At 38.0% G+C, this 18,112-nt stretch overlaps 3 protein-coding genes across 4 annotated transcripts in view; 1 reads left to right on the top strand and 2 right to left on the bottom strand.

Annotated features, from left to right (window-relative positions):
• LOC138705936 (haloacid dehalogenase-like hydrolase domain-containing protein 2) overlaps positions 1-18,112 on the bottom strand; it is a 139,993-nt gene that overhangs the window by 35,888 nt on the left and 85,993 nt on the right. The window lies entirely within an intron of this gene.
• On the bottom strand, positions 337-4,256 carry LOC138705932 (putative nuclease HARBI1). Of its 2 annotated transcripts, none has more exons than XM_069834726.1 (4): positions 3,798-4,256; positions 2,706-2,883; positions 2,044-2,356; positions 337-777 (listed from the first exon to the last, which is right to left on the bottom strand). In XM_069834726.1, the coding sequence occupies exons 1-4, from the start codon at positions 4,092-4,094 to the stop codon at positions 489-491; spliced, it is 1,077 nt and encodes a 358-aa protein (XP_069690827.1). In that variant the 5' UTR covers positions 4,095-4,256; the 3' UTR covers positions 337-488. The 2 variants fall into 2 exon arrangements, with proteins under 2 accessions (XP_069690827.1, XP_069690828.1); XM_069834727.1 differs by lacking the exon at positions 3,798-4,256 and adding an exon at positions 3,470-3,679.
• LOC138705931 (uncharacterized) overlaps positions 7,882-18,112 on the top strand; it is a 29,774-nt gene continuing 19,543 nt past the window's right edge. The window contains exons 1-3 of the mRNA XM_069834725.1: positions 7,882-8,021; positions 14,421-14,566; positions 16,626-16,743. Of these exons, the coding sequence (XP_069690826.1) occupies positions 14,421-14,566; positions 16,626-16,743 (264 nt within the window). The 5' untranslated portion in view covers positions 7,882-8,021. The remainder of the gene's footprint in view (positions 8,022-14,420; positions 14,567-16,625; positions 16,744-18,112) is intronic.

Raw genomic sequence — 18,112 nt, 5'->3', positions numbered from 1 at the left:
TCACACTTGTGGAGTAAGGGTTAGCGCGTCTGGCTGTGAAACCAGGTGGCCCGGGTTCGAATGCAGCTCAGGGCAAGTTACCTGATTCAGATTTTTTTCGGGGTTTCCCCTCAACTCAATATGAGCAAAAGCTGAGTAATTATCAGTGCTGGACCACGGACTCAATTCACCGGCATTATCACTTTTATTTCATTCAGATGCTAAAATAACTTGAGATGTTGATACAGCGTCGTAAAATAACCTACTAAATAAAACAGTTGGTTTGGCAGAATAATTTTGAAGTACATAAAAAAATTAACTTCCAATTTAAAAAAATATATGATTTACAGACTACAATTTGATCGAGTTTCTCGACTTTATTGAATAAGATGAATACATTGAATGTGAAAGATAGCTGCCATAAAGATACTTAAGGGACATGGAAAGTCCACTTGAACATTATAAAGATGATTAATTTTTTAAACAGTACAGATATTCAATTAATACTATTACATGAAATGTCTTTGTATGAACTGTTGCCTAACAATATGTCCACGTGGATTCTGCGCAGCATTGGCATTGGCCACAGGTACAATATCAAGTGGAACTTCTTCCACATTCTCAAAGATATCCTGTCTGAGAATGCCAATGTTATGCAGAATCGCACAAGCAACAATAACAGCCTGTGTTGTCACTGGTTTTGTGAGAAGCCTCCTCCTCAGGCATGGGAACCTTTGCTTCCATATCCCATTCAGCCTTTCAATTATGTTCCTCGTTGTCCTATGGGCTCTATTGTACCTGAAATGAAGGCACAAATTATGATTATGATATTTTTATTGTTTCCATACTCATATATACAGACTTGGACAAGCTGTTAGACTAAACATATTATTGTTTAACTTTTTAAGTTCACAACACTGTTTCTATTACTAGCCTATTTCAATTATTGTAACAAACTAGGCTTCTGCCACAGATATGAGAATGGTATCATGATACTGACTAAATATTCATGCAAGATGGTGTTTCATTCCATAGAGAAAAAGTGGTTTTGAAATTTCTTCAGGCTTCTCACAACAAAACAATTAATTGGCCAGTCAACAGTCCTGAATGATATGAACCCAATCAATAATATCCAACTTTCTCTCAAGAAGAGATTAAAGAAATTCAATATTACCTCTAAAGTTGGGCTCATAGAATTATTAATAACGATACTGTACCAAATGCTACTGAGACTGAAATTCTGGAGTCTTGCAGAAATATTATACAGAGCATTCGAAAGAGACTTGAAACCCTCACAAAGGCAATAGGAATCCATACAAAATATTAATATTTGTATCACAGATCATACATTATGTAACTGCATTCCGTTTTACAAATAAATAATCAAAATATGCAAATAATTATATTTAGTCTAATAATTTTTCCACATTTGTAGTTAAGTATAATTGTAAGGGCAGGCTAAAGCAAACAAATCCACTTTGAATTTTGTTTTTAGAAATGAGGTACAAACTGCACAGTATTTAAAAATCAGAATCTGCTGTCAGTGGTACCATTAAATGTTTAAGATACACACCATATACACAGTGGGCCACTGTGTATATTTATATGAAGTATGTAACGTAACTTCAAATTTCCATAACAAATAGGTGATAAAAATCAATTATGGTTCTTACACAACTTCTAATCCAAAGGAAATGTGAAAATCCATGAGGGGGTTAGAAGCAAAGTGACATTTCTAATATCATGAGTGAAGTGCATCTAGGGCAAGCTAAAGTATCGGTATCTACAATTTTCGTGGCTAAGGGATAATATATTTTAACCACTTACACTAAAATTGATATTAAAAATTTCACAGAATTTACAGAAGCTTAAGTTGTTATCCTAAGGTAGTTTAATCTTATAATCAACAAATAATGGATCAATTATTCATAAATAAATGTGTAAATACATAAAAAAGGTTTTCAATCACATTTTATAAAAAATAACAAATGTATTAATACTAATACCCCTTTGCTTCTGACCCCCTCATATGTTATTGTATGTGAGTATGCAATTGGCAATTACCTTCGCTCTGCTGGCGTTCTTAAATGGTGCTCCAGCACAGGAGTGAAAAGGTACGGCAGCTGCGGGTACCCATTGTCTCCAAGCAGAATTCCACGAACTATGCCATTAACAAATTTCTGACAGATAGCAGAGTTCATAAAAATTCTGCTATCATGGGTTGAGCCTGGCCATCGAGAAACAATATCGAGGATCTCCATGCGAGGCCCGCAGATCAGTTGGACATTGAGGGACATCCAACCCTTCCTATTCCTGTACAATTCCGCAAACTGACCCCCAGGACTTTGAATAGGGATGTGGGTACAATCTATTACACCTGAAATATATGCAGAAATAACATACAGTGAATTTACTTTAAAAACGTTGGTAGTGGTATTAGTCCAATGCATTTCAGGTGCACTGTCACTGTTTACAGACTTATCACTCACAAATAACTCATTTTTTACACTAATACTGATATGTATTTACTCGTATTTCTAAAAAGCATGTAGTGATGTTTACTACTACTGCTACTGCTACTGCTACTGCTACTGCTACTACTACTACTACTACTACTACTACTACTACTACTACTACTACTACTACTACTACTGGGATATTGCTATTTGATGGATGACTTTGATTATAGGCATCATCCTCATCAACTATATAAATGATTAATATACCTGATATGCCTGGAAACTGGGCAATAGCATGAAACATATTCCTATTGACATTATAGTCTTCTTCAGTAGATGGAAATTTCACGAATTGCCTCAAATGTCGCGCTATCTCGGTGGAAACCCGCCTGATAATACGACTCATTGTGGTCTGGTGAATTTTTTGTAGGTCACCAAGAACAATCTGAAAATAATAGTAAATAATAGCATAAAGCAGATATTATACATGTATAATTAGGCCTATATATCATTATTACTATTATACTATTATCGTATATACACAAGCTCACGTGTATTTAATCCGTCCTAGTGGGGACTACACCCATTATTATTCCATCTCGAGTCTTGCATACACTACTTTTAACACTTTATTACAGAAGATTGATAAATGGGCAACTTACTAATGTTATATATTTAAGCACGTGGGCTTACAGCTGTTTTGGTATGTACACCATCGTCAGATTATCATCATTAATAGCCTTTAAGCCTATTTATCAAACACAATGTGACCTAACCTAAAAGCATAATGTATTATCTGAAATTAAACTTTGGTACCGGTAGTGCAGAGAATTTGCAGGATTGGAGGAAGACGTACTTACAAAACACAATGTGACCTAACCTAAATCATAATGCCGTATCTGCAATTATACTTACGTGACAATCTCTAATTGCACTGAGTGCAAAGAATTTTCAGAATTGGAAGAAGACGTACATTTTAACACAACGTAACCTAACTAAAAGTATAATACCTTATCAGAAATTAAACTTACTTGATAATCTCTAGTTGCAGAGAATTTGCAGGATTGGAGGAAGACGTACTTACAAAACACAATGTGACCTAACCTAAATCATAATGCCGTATCTGCAATTATACTTACGTGACAATCTCTAATTGCACTGAGTGCAAAGAATTTTCAGAATTGGAAGAAGACGTACATTTTAACACAACGTAATAATACCTTATCAGAAATTAAACTTACTTGATAATCTCTAGTTGCAGAGAATTTGCAGGATTGGGGGAAGACATACGATAGGCCTCATACTAAACACAGATCTAACCTAAAAGCATAATGGCTTATTTGAAATAATACTACTTACTTGGAAATCTCCAGTTGCATAAAATCTGAGTGCACATAGAATTTGCAGAATTGGAGGAATAGGAAGGCCTCGTTGTGTCCTCTGTTCTTGAAATTGCACCAACGGCAAAATAGCTTCAGTAACAGTATTCTTTGAGAATCTGTACCGCTTAAAAAATTGGTCATCGTTGTAATATTCAAGCGGATTTTCCATATCCCTTACATATCTTCGTGGCAGCTGTCTTTCACGTTCAATGTTTTCATTTTCTTCAATAAAGTCGAGAAACTCGATCAAATCGTTGTCCAATATCGCGGCCATGATGAATGTAAATACGAAAAGGCGACGACAAGGATGCTATCGGCCGTCCTCCGTCGGTCCTCCTTCTCGCCTTGTCGCTGCCTCAAGGATTTCAACTCTGCATGCGAAATTCGCGCGAATCCTCGAGGATACTGCAAAGGTAACGACTGTGCATACGGGCCTCAGTGTTGTCAACCTCAAATAAATTTCTGTAGAATTAAAGAAATTCTCTACTCTTCAAAGAATAACATTTAATCACGAATCTACAGAAAAAGAAAATCCACTATTCCCAGTAGAGAAATAATAAATATTAACCCTCTGTGAGCATTTTACGGGTTAGTTCAATGTATGTGTTGAAATGTCTGCAATATATCAGACGGTGGCTGCCCTGCGTGCTGCTTTGGTAGCTAGCTTGCAATTGCGGAGTAATACATTTTGTTTTGTTTACGTCTACTTCAATCTTTAGTTGGAAATAGAGTAGACACACAGTACCAATGCGAGAGGAAAGACTCTCTGGCTCACTGGAAGCGTGACCTGTTGATTTGCAAACTAGCTCTCCATACGGATCTAGTTTACTGTATGATCGATGTACACCTAACTTGTATTCAAAGTAACTAAAGCAGAACTCTATTCTCCTCGGCAAATCTCCTGTATATGAAGAGAACCAATCGGAGATCGCTGCGGCGTTATAATATAGATGGCTTGTGCGAGAGAGTGACGTCTCGTGTGAGAGAGAGACGCCGATACCGGAGCCAGAGGGAGGGAGAAGTTAAGATTCCCCTGCGTTAAATATTTATCACGTTGTAGCTACTAAGATAGTCAATCGCGCTGTAATTTTCATGATTGAAGGTGAATGTCTAAGAAAAGTATAAAAAAAAATTCGAAATCAATTTTTTTTAACAGTGAGAAAAAATAGTTATTTCCAAGTGATCTGTTCAAAAAATATATATAAACTTTCAAAAGTTGGTAAGCGGCAAATTTTTTTGTTTTTCACTCAGATGGGCGGTCTAAGTGAGAGAAATTTTGAAAAATAATGGAAATTACTTTTAAAAATTATTGCTACTCAAAATCTTTACTGGTATCCGAATTACGGCGAGTTAAACAGCCGTCTTCGCTTCGTCGAAAGACTCAAGACTCAGCCTTTTGTCTGTTAAAAGAGGAAGAACGCTGGAATATTAAAAAAAAAAACTCGTTAACTCTATCAGTTGTGCGTGATCTGCGTAAAGGACAACCTTTTGTCTCTCTTTTATCACTACCACTTGCTTTACTTTTTTTTTTATCTTAGTAGGTTATTTTACGACGCTTTATCAACATCTAAGGTTATTTAGCGTCTGAATGAGATGAAGGTGATAATGCCGGTGAAATGAGTCCGGGGTCCAACACCGAAAGTTACCCAGCATTTGCTCATACTGGGTTGAGGGAAAACCCCGGAAAAACCGCAACCAGGTAACTTGCTCCGACCGGGAATCGAACCCGGGCCACCTGGTTTCGCAGCCAGACGCGCTGACCGTTACTCCACAGGTGTGGACCACTTGCTTTACTGAACGACAAGGTGTAACATATATTTTTTCACACGAATGAGAAATGACTTGCTTTTGTGCAAGAATGATAAGAGTGTGTCAGCGTGACCGTGTGTGTTTGTTTTCTGTGTTCTTGTATCTGTGTGTCTTGAGCGATACAGGCGTTCTAAACAATAGTGCTATTCTTCCGGAATGCATTAAGATCGAACACTGCGTTGTAATAACTGTAGAGGGAACGATTTGATCTAAAAATTACTTTTTTTCGGACGTACTTATAATAACTGCATTCTCTTTATATCTAGCAAGCTATTGAATTTCTTAATTAAATAAATTCCCGACCGCCAACGTCCTCTTTGACAGCGATATTCCTTTATTAGACAACGCTGCACTCCTGTGATTCGCGGGAGCTGTGAAGGCGCTGAAGGTCATATGCAGGAGATTTTCCGCGGAGAATAATCATAAAACAAGAGATACTGCAGTGTTTGAGTGGTAAGAGCTCCTTCAGACGTTCCGGGTTCGAGTCCCGGTCAGATCTAGGATTTTTCATTACAAATCTATAGTGACACTTGTGGCGGACAAGGTCGCAGTTGGGGTTCTTCCCGGGGTTCTACCCTTTTCTCCATGTCAGGCATCTATATCATTCCGTGAACATTTCTCCATTTCGTCAACATTCCATAGCATTCCCTAATCGCCGGCTGGCGACGCACGGAGAGGGCTGGCCTAGTGACGAGGGGGAGGGGTTGCCTGCTTGAAACTTGGCTACGTAGCGAACCTTAGTGTAGTCATATTATAGATTTATTAATTTATCCTACAGAATAATATCTGTAATATTGACAATTAATATTTGAGGAGAAAAATTCGCTCCGGCGCCGGGGATCGAACCCGGGTCCTTGGTTCTACGTACCAAGCGCTCTGACCACTGCGCTACGCCGAATTCAATCCACAGCACCGAACCGAACCCTCCTCCTTCAATGTTTCCCTTCGTGGCCTGACTCCAAGTTAGGCATATATGTTGACGTATATGTCCAATGTCAACTGCCATTATACAAGGGGCGCACTCAGCTGAGTGACTTGTTTGGCCGGGATTCCGCAGTTAAGTGGACAGTAATCTGTACAGACATATGCACTGCAGCTATGAGAATATTATAGATTTATTAATTTGTATTACAGAATAATATCTGTAATATTGACAATTAATATTCGAGGAGAAAAATTGTGGATTGAATTCGGCGTAGGTCAATGATCACAGCGCTTGGTACGTAGAACCAAGGACCCGGGTTCGATCCCCGGCGCCGGAGCGAATTTTTCTCCTCAAATATTAATTGTCAATATTATAGATATTATTCTGTAGGACAAATTAATAAATCTATAATATTCTCATAGCTACAGTGCATATGTCTGTACAGATTACTGTGCACTTAACTGCGGAATCCCGGCCAAACAAGTCACTCAGCTGAGTTCGCTCCTAATATAATGGCAGTTGACATTGGACATATACGTCAACATATATGCCTAACTTGGAATCAGGCCACAAAGGGAAACACTGAAGGAGGAAGGTTCGACCCGGCGCTGTGGATTGAATTCGGCGTAGCTCAGTGGTCAGAGCGCTTGGTACGTAGAACCAAGGACCCGGGTTCGATCCCCGGCGCCGGAGCGAATTTTTCTCCTCAAATATTAATTAGTGTAGTCAGTTGGTGTAGGTTTGGGAATGCGCCTAGCTTGAGGGTTAGCGCAATAGATCGTAACAAGTTGCAGTGCTGGGCCATAGTGCCCCCTCTCGTAAATTTCAAATTCTATTCCAACCCCAATATAAAAGAAAGCAATCTTCATTCATATCTGGAAATGAATCCCACCCCCTGGACTCACAGTCATAAAAGCTTAGGGTGCTATTCATAGACATTTCGCTAGCCCCGCTACGAGCGTGCTAAACTAGCCCCGACTTTGCCAGAGGAGGGATGAATTATTCATATCGCTAACATTGGTTTATGAATATGAAAAACGTTAGTTTCGCTGATCATCCACCGGAAGCCCGCGCTAAAAATGTCTATGAATACGGCCCTTAGGCTGCATTGAACGATTTTATTTTATTTGGAAAGTGTTTGGATACTCTTTAAATAACTTACTCTCGAACGATGTTGATAAATAAAATAAATATGACAAAAAAATATATACATATGACATATTTTGGAGGAGGAATTGAGGGACAATCTAGGATAAATCCCTCGATGTGTGAGAATTGGAAGATCAAATTTTAGAGGTCGTGAACTTGACCTATTACTCATGTGATTCGAATACAGACACACATCTGTTCAAAGGAGGTCACGTGGGACAGAAGATAATGAAGGCCTTGAGGACTCTGTTCGCACATAGTCCGTCTGCCATTCGTCTGTGAACAGCGGTTAAGAGAGAACGCCTCCTTCAAACCAAGGTAATACTTACCCTAGGAACTGTAGTAATATGGTTGCGACAAACAGTTTGATGTGGTGAACAGGATCGAAATTATACGAACAGCCAACGTACGATTCAGTTCGTGGTGTAAGTGATGTATGTACAGTCTGTACTCAACATATTTGTTATAAAAATATACAGATAATAGCTAATATCTTAACAATGTTTGTAATCTGTACCGTTCACATCATAGCTGTTTTACTAGACTGGTCTGTGTGTAGCTGTAGTCAGTATGTCAGTGAGTTAATTGTCTGACCTCAAGGGGAAAATATTGTATTTGACCCTGTGATATGAGGGATATTTTTTTATCCGTTGTCATTTTCATGTAATAAATGTTCCAATCTCGCCTCATCATCGCAGAGTCACTTAATAGTATTCGTGATATTAAATTCATGTTAAATGAATTCGGTACATATCGTTCAATTCAACTCCAGACCGGGAACGCTAGTACGAGCCATCCATGCCTGGCCAGTTTAGGATGCACCATTATCGATCCATAAACTCTCGTGTATTTCTAGTCATATCACTTCGATTAATAATAGCATATTTTAATTTCATATAATGAGTAATGAAATTATAGACCATGAAATACGATCGTATGGCAATGTAAGTCAAATGAAGTTCTATATTTTTGTATTTTTCAGAACATTGCTGAAGCACTATCGATCCACGCTTAATAATTTTCTCAGCATGGTTTCAACACCGTATCCATGTTTCTTTGAGTCTGGGCGCACATGTATCTAACAAAACTGCTTTAAGCAGAAACGTTTTTACTTAAAGCATAAACGTTTTTGCTGTAACCAAAAAAAAAAAAAAAACTGTTTTCCCAAGAACCATTTTTCTCCAACAAAAAAAAAAAATTATGCTAGAAACAAAAACGTTTGCTTTTTCCGAGAACATTAAGAGTCATGGCAGACTACAAGCAGAATATAAATCAGTCTTGCAATGGCTGTGGAGGATGATGCGGTTGTAGTGTTATGGCACTGGATGGATTCGGGTTGAAATTCACGTATGCTTGTCAGCTTCGGCTGGACTTGGACCTTAAAGAAACGGAAATATTTTTTGTCGCGAATTATGTACTGATTAAAAAAATAATACGAAGGCTTTAATGCATTCACGATTAGATGTCACCCAGAACAGTAAACTACGGGTACGGTAAGTAACTTGTTATTATTTAGTTCGATTTCGTGCTCGTAATTACATTTGTATTGTGTCTACTGTCATAGACACAGAGCAATGATTATTTATTTTACCTGGCAGACTGATAAATTAAGGCTGATTCACAATAAACCGGGAATAGAAACGACAACAAGAACGAGAACGGAAATAATGTTAAAATAAATGTATTTAAATGTTAATAGTTAATTGTGAATGCTCACATTTAAATACATTTATTTTAACAATACTTCCGTTCTCGTTCTCGCTTCCGTTCCCGGTTTATTGTGGACCAGCCTTTACTCTTTCTAATACTCCTACTGGAATGACATCTCTACCAGCTATACTTGACCTCTTTGACCTCTGGTCCCTGTTCTTATCTGCTAGTCTGCTGACAGTACGAAATAAATAAGTTTAAGTAGGCCTATAAAAAGCCTCGCAAGCAGGGATTACCGACGACAGGAATGCGAACGAAACGATGCGATAAGAAAGAGGGGGTGACAGGAAAGGTCACGAGATAGCTTGAATAATATTCTAGAGTGCAGTCGGAAGAGAAACGAAATCGATAGAATCAGTCTTGCGTTGTGATACTGATGCGCCAAAACTACTGGCGTTGCGGAAAACATGCGAACCACTAATGCAGATCGATTGACATCACCTGACCGGCCTTTCATCCAGCCGCTAAGTCCCAATTCGTCATTATCAGTTTGTTGAACTTCTCTCCGGTGCCTCCAGTGTTATCACCTACTCTCGATTAGTGGTCGACGTAACATAGTTTTCACCATCCTTAATGATGATTTCATCATACGTGGCAACACAGTAATTGACGCAATCATGAGAATCGTAGTCCAGTTTCAAGTAGCTTGGCACTTCCACGCCCCATCTGATAGGTGATAAGTACTGCACTAGCACTCGGTTTTCTAGGTCAAAGCCACAGAAGTTTTGGTAGTACAGTAGTTACATTACGGTTTTACTTTCAGTTCCACTGCATTTGAATACGTATCTTGTTCCAAGTGTGTTCATTTTATTGTGATGGAGCGTTCCCCTCGCAGAATATCAGTATTTTATTAATAAACATATGTTGCGCGTGTAATTCTTTTCGGATTTTTCTCTTGCTACGCTCCTTATTTTCACAGCCGATGTCCTCATCTATTCATGTTCTTGGAAGAGGTAGTACTTCCATCGGCCCGCATCTCTCGTTCCCTCGGCGTGCTTACATACATACGTCAAAACAGACAGTAACGCTACCACTGCTTTTCGGTAATCGTTCCTTGCGCGACCTAGGCTAGTATATCTCATTTTGTTTCTACGCCTAGAGTACTGCTCCGTGTCTTTCTAAGGTAATCTCGGGTTTCATGCTGGATTCAGGTGATAATTATGTATAAGCTAATCTCGGGTCGGGTTCGGGTCTAGTTCAGATTTGACCTGAAAATTTCGGCACGTGCAGATCTCTATAATTTATAATGCAAATAACTCATAGGACTTATTTAAACGAAAGCAGATATTTATAATTATTTGTAAAACGTCTTCATACTCATTCTCCTACACTGTAGAAATACCTCGCCTCTGGAATTCGTTACCTAATGACGTCAGAAACTGCCGGACTTTATCACAATTCAAAGTTAAATTGGAAAATTTTGTCTTATTTAATGCTTTTTAAGTAATATTGCTAGAAGTGTTGATTTGTGTTTTTTACTCTAGATTAAAATTGCAAGTTTCTTGTTTATGTTAGTTAATTAGTTAGGATATAATTAATTACGTACTTAATGACTCATCTAAAGTTTGTGTGACTGCAACCTGTGAATATTTTTGTATGGCTTTACTTTGTTTATAGTCTGCTTTTTTATTTCTATTATTGCATTTGTATTTCTGGTGGTGTGAAATAGGCCTGATGGCCTTAACTACACCAGAATAAATAAAATAATAAATGAATTAATTAATAAATTAATAATAAAATGCATATTTTCAATAAGATTCTGCCAAGAACTCACAGACCAGGATTCACTGAAACTGACAAGGTAGATTTTCGATGACATGACCATTTCTAGAACGGTATTAGGCCTACCCTCACGTTTCCCATGCCTTACAGAAAGAGACTATTATTTGCGGGTAAACATAAAAATAGACTATAGTATATGGAGGCACTGGAATAACCACACACTACCTAAGATATAGACCAACTTAAAGACAACATAAGAACAGGAATCAGAAGAATTTATGGAAGGTGAACTTTTGCGTGTGAATGAAATTTTTATGAAAAGATTTCGCGAATAAATTATATGAATAATACAGACACCACTTAAAAAAAACTCCTACAACAGAGGATGGTGCTCATTATGAAACAAAATATAATTGTGTCCGTACTATTATTAAACAAAGTTACATCAGAAATAGAGTTTATGGATCGATAATGGCGCAGCCTAGACCGACCACGCATTCATGGTTTGCTCGTTTCCGGCCGGGGCAAAATGGAACGCTCTGTACTTTTACCATTGTGAGCATGTGTGTATTATGTATGTATGTATGTATGTATGAAGGCCTACGGATGTATGTAAGTTACATACGTGCTGTATGTACGTATGTATATATGTACTGTATGTAGGCCTACGGATGTATGTATGTATTATATGTACTGCACGTACGTATGTAGGGCTATGTATGTACGGATGGATATATATATATGTATATAATTATGTACTCTAGGTACGTGTGTAGGCCTACGGATGTATGGATGTACACTTAGCGGCAAAAAGAATGGGCCGACTCTTGGTCGATAGAAATGCTAAGTTCTATCGCGCGGTTCACTCGTGTAAACGTAACCCAGTGCAAGGCATTGCTGTGGTGTCTCTTCATTGAAAGTCGTCCGTCTATAGTGTAATAAACCTTATGAGCAGTCTGTGGCCCAGTGGTAAGAAGTCTGACATCTGTGCTAGAGGTTGTGAGTTCGCCTCCTGGTACGGTAAAGTTATTTTTTTTTATTTTAACTTTTACTTAATTTATTAGTTTAAATGTGAAATGGCATTTGTTAACATACTTCGTTATGCCTGCCTTGTAAAAATATTATTGCCCATCACCTGTGGACTATTAATAGGTGAGACCTGGTCTGTATAAACAAAAATACTTGTTTCACATCCTTAAAAAATGGACGCATATCAAACACAAATAAATAATTGAATTAACAAAAACAAACAATTTGTTAATATATTAACAAAACAAGGCTGTGGTTGGGACTAGCATCTCGTCCACAAACCACCTGCGTCAACATCTGCCCTCATTCTGCGCGGCATGGAGTCCACAAGATTATGGAACAGGTCTAAATTCTTGGCCATCTTCTCCCTTGCATCTAGAACTCTGTCCCACAATTCCTCAGGTGTCCGAACGGGTGGTTGTTCTGCCCAATTAGAGCGTAGGATCCTTTTGATTGCAGCCCACAAATTTTGAAACGGATTCATATCTGGTGAATTTGGAGGCCAGTCGACTGGGTCGACATCACGCCTCCTCGTAAACCATTTTGAATCCGGTTGGCGGTGTGTATCGGATGATTATCCTGCTGGAAGAAAAGTGTTCCTTCTGGATATCGTTTTCTGGCGGAAGGGATCATTACATTTGCCAAAATGTGTTCGTAGACTTCTGCCGTAAACAGACCGTGGATGCGTTCTAGAAGTCCTGCCGCATCGTATGACATCCACCTCCAACACGCGACACTCACGCGAAGCGTATCGGTGGTCATTCATACAATAAACTAGGGCAGTACTATCATTGCTATTGGAGACAATTACCTCGTCGGAGAAAATAACATTTCTCCAATCGAAGTCCTGTCGGAGAGTAGCATACACAGAATGTTACTGGATACAATTACGTGGTCGGAGAAAATGACATTTCTCCAATCGAAGTCCTGTCGGAGAGTAGCATACGCAGAATAACCTATGCGAACTAGGGCAATGAGCTATTGTTTCTGTGCCATCTTCAAGCGTAATGACGAGACAGAACGTTATATTAACAAATAGCAGTATTGCTTGAAAGAGAGAGGGAGGTTTATTATTATTATTAGAGTTTGGGCATATTCTAAGATATATCACCACATAATTATAGCTTTGCGAGACACATATGATGGCAAATTTGTAATAAAAAAAAATAAGATTGGGGGAGATTCGAACCTTGAGCTACTACTACTAACTTGTTCAATATACCAAAGCCGTAACAACTTACGCTACCGTACTGCAACTGTTTATATCAGCTCGACATAATACATGGTTTTCCTGTTCATATTCGCTCCGGTCGATTTTGTATTTATTAATTTTATTATTATTTCACTCTTCAAGGGCCCTGATGTATCTAGAATCAACCCGCCATTCGATTTTATTACATATTTTAGCCTCTTCAACAAAATACAGCGAATTTAAATGGTTTAATTATGTGTTACCTAGTGAACTAGGGCGTTGACGAGACGAGCATGCGCAATGTATGTCTCTGGAACTTAGAAATTGTCGGCCGGCCCATTCTTTTTGCCGCTAAGTGTACGTATGTACAGTACGTGAAAAGTCTGAAGAAATTCAAGAGTGTAATCGTCAGTGGATCTGAGATATCTGGTCTGTGCAGTGACTTCTCAATAGCATACTATTTTAACTGTATTCTAAAAGTGGTATCAGTTTGTATGACGTAAGAAACAGGTAGCTTGGATACATCTACTTGTTAATGAGTCAAGAGCCACAAAAAGGCGAGTAGAGGGCCCTGAGTGTCCCACTACACGTCTAGATCTGTGAGATATAATTTAATCAATGCTTTGTAACAAAACAGTTTAAAATTCAAAGAAATGAAAATCTTTGAACAGGTTTTAAACCTAACTTTTATCATCACAATAGATTCATGGCTAGAAATCAATTTGAAAACCTGCATCTGTGTTTAGGTTTTACTTGGTTTCATTTATGAAACTACATGCACATCTCCTTCACGCTATTAATTACTTAGGGCTACATTTCCCACTGTTTCTACGCGTCTCCTGTTATCTTGCTTTATTAATGATCCACATAGAGTAACTGAAAAAAGAAGTAAACAATATTGTATTTTCCTTTTCTTGTTAGTTTTTTATTCCGATAATTTCAACACGTTAAGCCTACTATACATTAGACTGTTTGGAGTTATGTCGATAGGAGATTTGTTTCCTGGTATTACTGCATTAGTTTAAAATTGAATTTGCAAAATAAATTTTCCCTTTCACTTTCAGATGGTTCTGCCTCCTACTTTCGTGCCAGGTTTCCACGATGAAGCAGCTGTTCGAAAAATGCGGTATGGTCCTCTTGGCAAAACGGGACTTCAGGTTTCACATCTTGGATTTGGGGGTGCAGCACTCGGAGGCCGCTTGCTCTTCGGGTGGGTGAACATCTTTACTTTACTTTAGTAGGTTATTTTACGACGCTTTATCAACATCTTAGGTTATTTGGCGTCTGAATGAGATGAAGGTGATAATGCCGGTGAAATGAGTCCGGGGTCCAGCACCGAAAGTTACCCAGCATTTGCTCATATTGGGTTGAGGAAAAACCCCGGAAAAAACCTCAACCAAGTAACTTGCCCCGACCGAGGATCGAACCCGGGCCACCTGGTTTCGCAGCCAGGCGCGCTGACCATTACTCCACAGGTGTGGACTGTGGGTGAACATCATGCTTGGGACTTAATATTTCACTAATTTGTAATCATCAGCTGTCATAAAAACCTCAAGTTGTTCGCGGATAACTAAAATAACAAACGTAACTACTTACAGTTCATTTTTTTTTCATTTATTCTTTAATGTTAAATGCACTTGATCCATGAACTTCCCGCAATATGTTACCGCGTTCATTACAAATATTGTCTAAAATATTAAGTCTACTGCAATAATCTTTAACTAATAAAATTTACATCTCTTCAATAATGTGAAAGTGATATAGGAAAATCCCTGCGTTATAAAACTTTTTACTTCGTTATTTATCAACTACGGGGTTATTTAACGTCGATGGAATTGGTGATTGCGAGATGGTATTTGGCGAGATATGGCGTAAACATTCGCCAAAGATTACCTGACGTTCGCCTTACTGTTGGGAAAAATGTCAGAAAAACCCAACCGGGTAATCATCCCAAGCGAGAATCGAACCCACGCCCGAGCGCAACTCTGGATCAGCAGCCAAACACGCTACTGCCTGAGCTATGCCGGTGGCCATAAAACGTCTTTATGAAGCACGTTTACGTTCCAAGAATACAAGAAATATCTAGACATTTAGGATGGAGGGAAAGGGAAATCATTGCTTTAAACGTAATAACATTTTTGTGCATTCAATTAATTTTTTTTTTATTCCGGGACCCTCGTTGAAGCTCATATTCCTAAATCTTGCGTTTCATCCTTGTAAAATGTTTCTTCTTATCGAGAACGAAATCTGTTTCTCATTACTTATTAAATAATTTAATGACACAATGTTTACATGGTTTGCAATATATCAAAAGAGCTGCCGAAACTTGCGTATAAACACAACTTGTACAACTTCTTCAATAGACAGTACGTTTTAACGATGAACATTCTTTACTGTTCTGTGTACACCATATTTAAAACTACGTATTTCTCGATCGATTTGAGATAGCTAAGTGCGAGCGCTGTGCATTGTGTCCTGTGCCGTCCTTAAATCTAATTTATCGGCATTCTTACTGAGCTGTGAGATTACTGTGTGGAAAACTGGTAATTAGTGCTCTGAGTCTTCTCGAACTCTATGTAGAGTATGTCACAGATTTTAGCACATTGCTGCAATATGTGTAAAGAACTAAATGGAGACTATTTTGAGCAACTACTCCGAAATCAGATAATATTTTCTTTATTCTCGTAAATAAATAATTCACTACTTACGCGAAAGATCCCTTACCGTACTGCAATGCCGTGAGACGACAAGATTGTTATTCACGAGAACTATATTGGACTGTACGAGCGAGCGTTCAACCATATCGGCGAAATTCTGAACTAAATCGTCTCTTGACAATCCCAAAGCGCATTTAAAATCAGACATGCCAATCTACGAGAGACAAAGTGCGTGAGATGGGAATTTAGTAGGGGATATATTTCTTAATAATAATAATAATAATAATAATAATAATAATAATAATAATAATAATCTTCGTACCTTGATTATCGATTGTGAGCCACAGGCGTAGCTCAGACGGTAACGCGTTGTGTGCTGTTCCGGAGTTGCGCTCGGGCGTGTGGTTCGATTCTTGCTTTGGCTAATTACTTGGTTGGCTTTTTTTCGAGTGGCTTCTTAATTGTAATGTCAATGTCAGGTAGTTCTTGGCGAACCCTCCGTGTCATCTCTCCAAATACCATCTCGCTATCACCATTTCTGTCAACGCTAAATAACGTATTAGTTGATACGCATATTTAAATAATCGACTAAAAAACTAATGTTTCTTACAGGGAATTCGAAGAGTCAGAGGCCATAGCGATGGTGCAGGAGGCCATCAAACAAGGAATCAACTACATTGACACGGCACCGTACTATGGTCAAGGACGCTCCGAAGAAATACTCGGCAAGGTATTACTTCCATCCCTAAGTCATTTTTTAAACAACTGACATTCCTGGAAATGTCACTTGCTGGAAATTCAGAGACAAATCATGACGGAATAAGTGACAGATGGATCTGAAATACTCGAAGAAAATCTAAATCGCTCTGTTCTGTTAACCAATACAATACGCTGAGAATCGAAACCTAGCCATCTTGGTGAGAAGTCGTTAGCTATGCATGATTAATTTCATGTTTCTAGAGAATGCGATCATAACGCGATACAGCTTTGGATATTAGACTATATTTTACTTATAGTTACCGAACTCTCGAGAACACTTGTTACTTGAGAAATTTGTCAATTATCAGCTGGAAAGATTCGCCCACACTTTACTGTCCAATATCAGTATTAAGTTAGAATAACCCCAACAAATGAAAGTAGAACCAGTAGTGATACATTACTCAGTGACTACTGATATAGATATTTCTGTTTCCATACTGGATATTTTGATGTCAATAGTTTAATTAGAAAGTTTTTTCCCATAACAATGGTACCTTTTCCCGATGTAACTATCGAACGCTTCCTAGTTTTTCAATACTTCATGGAAAACTATAAAAATAATGAAGTGGATTGGAAATAACGGTACCAATCGCCAATAGGAAGAAATAGCAGTAAGTGCTCTATGTCCTATGAGTAACAAAATGTGCTTAAACGTTAAGTTTTATGTCAAACTTTGTTCTGTTTGTGACAATCACGTTGCTTTGTTATTGTCAAATGTGTTAATTTTAAATAAACAGGTACACATTTTTTATCCTGTAATGTCTGAGAAAACGCATCGAAAAATTGATAAGTAATACTTCAGCTGAATGAGAGAAATGTTGGATATGATCTTTTTTCTTATTAATGTTTCAAGAGCAGTAATTTATAGTAAGGCAAACTCGGCTAATTTCGTGATATTTATTTTTAAATTTACCACGAAATTATACCAGCGACAAATACAATATTGATGGTATAGTATAAATGGTAGAAGATGTACTGTAATATAGACTTCGTTCACTCCGCTCTTGCAGTGTCTTGAGCGAATTTTTTGGAAACTACTTGAAGAGTTGTGAGATCTATAGCTTTGAATTTGCAACTGAAAACACCATCCGATTTCCTTTGTTAAAAGAAGAGTTTTTTTTTTTTTTTTTCTGTGTTTCGAGGTCCAAATTATTTTCAATAGTAAGGACTGACATTGCATTACTTCTCGATCAGAAAAATATGCTTATCAATGCACTGATTATGTAACAGAGCCTTATCTTGAGAGGTTATTTTCCTAGCGTTTTTCTCATTCCACGAGGCCATTTTTTTTTCTCTTTAAGTTTTGTTTACTATAAGAACGCCCTCAAGTAAAAGAAATA

Source organism: Periplaneta americana, chromosome 9 (assembly GCF_040183065.1).
Source record: "Periplaneta americana isolate PAMFEO1 chromosome 9, P.americana_PAMFEO1_priV1, whole genome shotgun sequence".
In the NCBI taxonomy this organism is placed as follows: Eukaryota; Metazoa; Arthropoda; class Insecta; order Blattodea; family Blattidae; genus Periplaneta; species Periplaneta americana.
The sequence above is the reverse complement of the archived record's forward strand: the minus strand, read 5'-3'. Positions and strand labels throughout refer to the sequence as shown.

Excerpts from the sequence above, each read along its gene's own strand:
- LOC138705932 (XM_069834726.1), bottom strand. The coding sequence starts at position 4,094 with ATGGCCGCGATATTGGACAACGATTTGATCGAGTTTCTCGACTTTATT. Across the intron at positions 2,884-3,797 it reads ATGCAACTGGAGATTTCCAA|ATTGTTCTTGGTGACCTACA; the intron begins GTAAGTAGTATT and ends TATTATTTTCAG. Across the intron at positions 778-2,043 it reads AGAACGCCAGCAGAGCGAAG|GTACAATAGAGCCCATAGGA; the intron begins GTAATTGCCAAT and ends CCTTCATTTCAG.